General features: G+C 60.2%; 1 protein-coding gene across 1 annotated transcript in view; it reads left to right on the top strand.

The window, feature by feature from the left end:
* POLRMT (RNA polymerase mitochondrial) overlaps positions 1 to 6,966 on the top strand; it is a gene marked incomplete at its 3' end in the record, with an annotated part of 14,586 nt that extends 7,620 nt beyond the window's left edge. Inside the window, exons 4-10 of the mRNA XM_026457288.1 lie at positions 2,811 to 2,941; positions 3,171 to 3,357; positions 4,478 to 4,627; positions 4,999 to 5,163; positions 5,232 to 5,402; positions 5,616 to 5,840; positions 6,130 to 6,966. Coding sequence (XP_026313073.1) covers positions 2,811 to 2,941; positions 3,171 to 3,357; positions 4,478 to 4,627; positions 4,999 to 5,163; positions 5,232 to 5,402; positions 5,616 to 5,840; positions 6,130 to 6,966 — 1,866 coding nt within the window. The remainder of the gene's footprint in view (positions 1 to 2,810; positions 2,942 to 3,170; positions 3,358 to 4,477; positions 4,628 to 4,998; positions 5,164 to 5,231; positions 5,403 to 5,615; positions 5,841 to 6,129) is intronic.
* Between the last annotated feature and the right edge of the window lie 2 nt (positions 6,967 to 6,968).

Below are 6,968 nucleotides of genomic sequence, written 5' to 3' on the forward strand. Positions count from 1 at the left end.
GCGGGCGGATCACGAGGTCAGGAGATCGAGACCATCCTGGCTAACACGGTGAAACCCCGACTCTACTAAACAAAATACAAAAAATTAGCCGGGCGTGGTGGCGGCGCCTGTAGTCCCAGCTGCTCGGGAGGCTGAGGGAGGAGAATGGCGTGAACCCGGGAGGCGGAGCTCACAGTGAGCTGAGATGGCGCCACTGCACTCTAGCCTGGGCCACAGAGCGAGACTCCGTCTCAAAAAAAAAAAAAAAATGCCCCAAAACTCATGTCTCTGGTGTGTGACCACCTCGTGTCACAGCATGTGTTAAAACTGCAGGACTATGGGGTGGGAGGATGCGGGGGAATTTTTTTCCCTTTGGAATAGTCTGTTACAGTTAAAGACCACGCTTAAGCAGCCACTGAGTCAAAGAAGAAATTGCTCAGAGCAGGGATCTCACGAAAAACGAATACAAGAAAAAAAATTACATTTTTTATTTTTTAAAGAGAGAACCAGGTTGGGCGCGGCGGCTCAAGCCTGTAATCCCAGCACTTTGGGAGGCCGAGGCGGGCGGATCACGAGGTCAGGAGATCGAGACCATCCTGGTTAACACGGTGAAACCCCGTCTCTACTAAAAAATACAAAAAACTAGCTGGGCAAGGTGGCGGCGCCTGTAGTCCTAGCTACTCAGGAGGCTGAGGCAGGAGAATGGCATAAATCTGGGAGGCGGAGCTTGCAGTGAGCTGAGATCCGGCCACTGCACCCCAGCCTGGGCGACAGAGCGAGACTTCGTCTCGAGAAAAAAAAAAAAAAAAAAGCCTCCACGTCTGTGTCGACAGCGAAGTCTCTGTCACCCAGGCTGGAGTGCAGTGGCGAGATCGCAGCTCTCTGCAACTTCCACCTTCCACGTTCCCTTGATTCTCCTGCCTCAGGCTCCCAAGTAGCTGGGATTGCAGGCATGTGCCCCCACACCCAGCTAATTTTTTGTTTTTTGTATTTTTAGTAGAGATGGGGTTTCACTGTGTTGGCCTGGCTGGTCTTAAGCTCCTGAACTCGTGATCCACCCGCCTTGGCCTCCCAAAGTGCTGGGATTAGAGGCGTGAGCCACTGTGTCTGGCCAAAAATTAGGTTAAAAAAAAAAAATTATAAGGGAAATTTAAGGATACATGGCGAGGCGCGGTGGCTCATGCCTGTAATCCCAGCACTTTGGGAGGCCGAGGCAGGAGGATGGCTTGAGACCAGCCTGGGCAACAGAGCAAGACACCCCCCTCTCCCAAGAAAAAAAAAATTGGGCCGGGTGCGGTGGCTCACGCCTGTAATCCCAGGACTTTGGGAGGCCGAGGCAGGTGGATCCCTGGAGGCCAGGTGTTTGAGACCAGCCTGGCCAACAGGGCGAAACCCCATCTCTACTAAAAATACAAAATAATTAGCTGGATGTGACGGTGCGCGCCTATAATCCCAGCTACTTGGGAGGCTGAGGCAGGAGAATCGCTTGAACCCGGGAGGCGGAGCTTTCAGTGAGCCAAGATTGCGCCACTGCACTCCAGCCTGGGCAACAGAGTGAGACTGCATTTCAAAAAAAAATAAAATTTCCAAAGAAGTAAAGTATGAAATTTGGAAACACTTGGAAATAATGAAAACGTCATGTACCAGAAGTTCTGGGGTGCAGTGCTCAGGGGTAATTCACAGCCATAAAATGCCTATGTTAAGAAAGGTGATGGCCCGGCGCGGTAGCTCACACCTGTAATCCCAGCACTTTGGGAGGTTGAGGCGGGTGGATCATGGTGTTAGGAGTTCAAGACCAGCCTGGCCGGGCGCGGTGGCTCAAGCCTGTAATCCCAGCACTTTGGGAGGCCGAGACGGGTGGATCACGAGGTCAGGAGATCGAGACCATCCTGGCTAACACAGTGAAACCCCGTATCTACTAAAAATACAAAAAACTAGCCGGGCGAGGTGGCGGGCGCCTGTAATCCCAGCTACTCGGGAGGCTGAGGCAGGAGAATGGCGTAAACCCGGGAGGCGGAGCTTGCAGTGAGCTGAGATCCGACCACTGTACTCCAGCCTGGGTGACAGAGCGAGACTCCGTCTCAAAAAAAAAAAGACCAGCCTGGCCAGCATGGTGAAACCCTGCATCTACTGAAAATACAAGAAATTAACTGGCGTGGTGGTGTGTGCCTGTAATCCCAGCTACTCAGGAGACTGAGGCAGGAGAATAAGGGGAACCCAGGAGGCAGAGTTTGCAGTGAGCTGAGATCATGCCACTGCACTCCAGCCTGGGCAAGAGAGCAAGACTCCGTCTTGGGGAAAAAAAAAAAAAAAGGTGAAACATCTCAGACGAAATACTTCACCTTTTACCTTAGGAAACTCTAAAGAATTTCTCACTAAACCTAAAGCAAGCAAATGAAGTTACAGAAATGAAAACAAATAAATGAAACGGAAGGCAGAAGCAGTAGACAACAGTGAAGCCAAGTCCTTTGAAAAGATTATGCAGTTGGCAAACCTTGAGGTTGGCTGACCTGGAAAGGATCAATTTCAGAACCCCAAAACTGGGCACATTTGTATTCTTAAAATAAGAAAATTTAAAAATACTGACAAGCCTCCTCCCAGAGGAACGTGCGCCTCCCACAGTCCCACCTGGCAGGCCATGCGGCCGCCTCTGCAGGTAGAGCCTGTGTGTGAGAACCCAGGGGGACGCGTCTGTCTGCCCAGCTGGCCACTCCTGCTTGGTCACCCTGTCGCCTGCTGAGCTGGTGGCTACAGAGAAGGGGTCTCCAGGGAGCAGGGGGGAATGCAGAGGGGCCATCCCCCCAGACCCTCACCCTGGCTTGGTCTCCCAGGGGGCCTTCAAGGAGCTGGTGTATGTGTTGTTGATGGTGAAGGATGCTGGCCTCACCCCAGACCTGCTGTCCTACGCGGCCGCCCTCCAGTGCTTGGGGAGGCAGGATCAGGACGCCGGGACCATTGAAAGGTAGGTGGTGTTGAGAGGGCCCCACCCCTACCCCCCATCCCCCACCACGTCCCTGCCAGGGTCTTAAGATCTGGGACAGTGCCTGGGCTGGGGGCTGGGGACCCATGGAGGGCCTGACAGCTGCACTGAGGACTGCAGGCTAGCAGGAGGTGGCCACGAGGTGGCCCGGGCTCTGTGGAAGCCCAGCGTGGGGCTGGCCCATCCCTCAGGCGGGCCTGCTGCTCCGCAGGTGTCTGGAACAGATGAGCCAGGAGGGGCTGGAGCTGCAGGCACTCTTCACCGCCGTGCCCCTGTCCGAGGAGGAGCAGGCCACTGTGCTGAAGGCTGTGCACAAGGTGAAACCCACCTTTAGCCTCCCGCGGCAGCCGCCGCCCGCGGTCAACACCTCGAAGCTGCTCAGGGACGTGTATGCCAAGGTGAGCCCACGTGGGGTCCAGCAGACGGACTTCAGTCCTCATAGCTGCCCTGAGGGGGTCTCTGGAGCCTCAGCTCAGACCAGTGGGCCTCCCTGGTGCCCAGGGCTCACCTGGGCCGGGCCCTGGATTCTTCCCTTCCTCTTCCAAGAAGACTGAAGGAGCCAGAGCTGGGAGGATCTTGGCCCTAAGGGTGTGGGCTCTGGGCGGATGAGGTGGTCGGGCACCCGAGAGGCAGGGTGGGGTGACAGGCGAGAGCAACGCGTTCGAATGGGGCTGCCAGGTGCCCGCAGTGTGCTTGTCTTTTACTGAGGTGTAATTCACCTGCCATAAAACCCCCTTAAAGGTGTAATTCAGCGATTTTAGTATATTCACAGTTGTCTAATTCCAGAATGTTACATTACCCCAAAAGGAAGCCTCATCTCCGTCACCCGTCACTCCCCATCCCCTCCTCATGTCTGTGGATGAGTCTGCCCTGGACATTCCATAGAAATGGGACTGCACACTGCGTGGTCTTTATGTTTGGCATCTCCCACTGAGCGTGACGTCCTCACGGTGCATCCGCGAGGCGGCCCGGGTCAGGGCTGAGTCATGCTCGGGCGCGTGGATGGCCGCGCCGTGCTGGTCTGTTCGTCTGTTGATGGACGCTTCGGCTGTTTCTACTTCTCAACTACTATGAGTCATGCGGCTGTGAACGTTTGTGGACAGGCTTTTGTGTGGACCTGAGCCTTTGATTCTCAAAGTGCTGGGCTTTAGTTATATTTAATTCATCTATTTCTGGATGGGTCACATTCACACAGTTCCAAGTTTGAGGAGAAAACAGCAAACATCTGGGGGCGCCGTGAATGGTCTCCCCAGGCTCTGCCAGCTCCCAGCACCACCGCCCCCCACCGCACGACGATGCCCACTGCCCCATCTAGAGGGCCCGAGGTCAGGAGGGGCCAAGGCCTCTGGTTTGAACACTGGCACTGACTGCACCTGCAGCCCGCTTTTACCCGTCAGCGATGGCGGTCAGCGGTGTGCAGGAGGCGCAGAAACGTGCGCAGCCGTGCCTTCTCGGGGTCCTGGGAGGGCAGGTCTCCCTCCGGCTGAGCCCCCGACCTCACTACCCCCATCCCTGCAGGATGGGCCGGTGTCCTACCCGAAGCTGCACTTGCCCCTGAAGACCCTGCAGTCCCTCTTTGAGAAGCAGCTTTGCGTGGAGCTGGCCAGCAAGGTGTGCGTGGTGTCTGTGGAGAAGCCCGCATTGCCAAGCAAGGAGGTCATGCACGCGGTAGGAGCTGAGCCGGGGGGCTGACCGCCGCGGGGGCTGAGCTCAGTGCATGCGGTTGAATTGCTCGTGCCCCGGTGTGGGCATGCAGGGCCTAGGGTCTCAGCCTGGCTGCCGCTCGGGGAACTTGGGGGGTCCTGAGGTTGGGTCCCGGCCTCGGTGCTGCGCGCTCTGCGGCTGGGCTTGTGCTCTTGGCTGCCTCAGGCGCGCCGAGGCCGGTAGAGAGCGCAGGCCGGGGTGGGGAGCTACCCGGAACACACAGCAGGGACCTTGAGGGCCGCGAGGTCTGCGCAGGGAGCTGTGGTGACCCCCGTCCTGTGAGCCTGGGTCCCGCCAGCTGCCATGGGGCTCACCAGGCCCTTCGTCCCTCGCAGCGGAAGACCCTGCAGACCCTGCGGGACCACTGGGAGAGAGCGCTGTGCCGGGTGCTGCAGGAGACCAAGAACCGCCTGGAGGGCGAGGTGCACAAGGGCCGGTTCTCACTGTACCCCTTCCTGTGCCTGCTGGACGAGCGCGAGGTGGCGCGGATGCTTCTGGAGGTGCGTCTTCCTCTTCGCGGCCGGGTCCCCGGGCGGGGCGGGCAGGCACTCACGGCCGCCTTCTCCAGGTCCTGCAGGGGCTGCCCGCCCCTGGCGAGTCCTTCACCACCCTGGCCCGGGAGCTGAGTGCACGCACTTTCAGCCGGCACGTGGTGCAGAGGCAGCAGCTCAGTGGTCAGGTGCAGGCGCTTGAGACGTACTACAGGAAGTACCTGCACCTACTGGCCTCTGACACCAAGGTGAGGCGCGCACCCCCTCTCCTGGCTGGGGCCAGTGGTGGGTGGGCGCTCTCCCTCTCTGGGGCAGCCGGGTTTGCCCCCAAGCATCAGCCTCTTCCTCGGTACACTTGGGCTGACAGGGCCCCACCCGGGGGAGCAGGCACGGGCAGTGGGGCGTCTGGTCGGAGGTCCCGATGCCCAGATGCCCAGCTCCTTGACCGCCCTGTCCCACAGGTGCCCAACCCCTGCCTGCCGCGGCAGTACTGGGAGGTGCTGGGGGCGCCCGAGGCCCTGCGGGAGCAGCCCTGGCCCCTGCCAGTGCAGATGGAGCTGGGCAAGCAGCTGGCGGAGATGCTGGTGCAGGCTACGCAGATGCCGTCCAGCCTGAACAACCCGCATGGTTCCTCCCGGCTTGTTCCCGTGCTCTACCATGTGTATTCCTTCCGCAACGTCCAGCAGGTGTCAGACAGCAGTGTCCTCCTGAGCTGGGGGGCATCCTGCTGGGGGGACAAGGGACCCCATGGGGTTGGCGCCTCTGGGTGGTGCCTTGATCTCAGCGCAGCCATCAGTATCTCCCAGGACTCGGGACACAGCGCAGCTGTCGGGCGTTTCTAGAGGTGGCTTCTGTTCGTGGGAGGCCACACCGGTTTCGGTGGTCAGGGAGCCGGTCTCTCTCACCGAGTTTAAAGGGCGGCGGTAGGAAGTCACCGGCGGCGGGGCCCTGACCCGTCTGCCTGTCGCACCGCAGATCGGCGTCCTGAAGCCGCACCCGGCCTACGTGCAGCTGCGGGAGACGGCCGCGGAGCCCACGCTGACCTTCGAGGCGGTGGACGTGCCCATGCTGTGTCCCCCGCTGCCCTGGACCTCCCCGCACACGGGCGGCTTTTTGCTCAGCCCCACCAAGCTGATGCGCACGGTGGAAGGCGCCACGCAGCACCAGGAGCTGCTGGAAACCTGCCCGCCCACCGCGCTGCACGGCGCGCTGGACGCTCTCACCCAGCTGGGCAACTGCGCCTGGCGCGTCAACGGGCGCGTGCTGGACCTGGTGCTGCAGCTCTTCCAGGCCAAGGGCTGCCCCGAGCTAGGCGTGCCGGCCCCGCCCTCCGAGGCTCCCCAGCCGGCAGAGGCCCACCTGCCGCACAGCGCCGCGCCCGCCCGCAAGGCTGAGCTGCGCCGTGAGCTGGCGCGCTGCCAGAAGGTGGCCCGTGAGATGCACAGCCTGCGGGCGGAAGCGCTGTACCGCTTCTCGCTGGCGCAGCACTTGCGGGACTGCGTCTTCTGGCTGCCGCACAACATGGACTTTCGCGGCCGCACCTACCCATGCCCGCCGCACTTCAACCACCTGGGCAGCGACGTGGCGCGGGCCCTGCTGGAGTTCGCCCAGGGCCGCCCACTCGGCCCGCATGGCCTGGACTGGCTCAAGATCCACCTGGTCAACCTTACCGGGTTCAAGAAGCGCGAACCGCTGCGGAAGCGCCTGGCCTTCGCGGAGGAGGTGATGGATGAGATTCTGGATTCGGCGGACCAGCCCATGACGGTAGGGGCAGGGCCTCTGCGACCCCGGGTCCCCTGCCCACCCTCCTCCCC

This window comes from Piliocolobus tephrosceles, chromosome 21 (genome assembly GCF_002776525.5).
Source record: "Piliocolobus tephrosceles isolate RC106 chromosome 21, ASM277652v3, whole genome shotgun sequence".
Taxonomy (NCBI): domain Eukaryota; kingdom Metazoa; phylum Chordata; class Mammalia; order Primates; family Cercopithecidae; genus Piliocolobus; species Piliocolobus tephrosceles.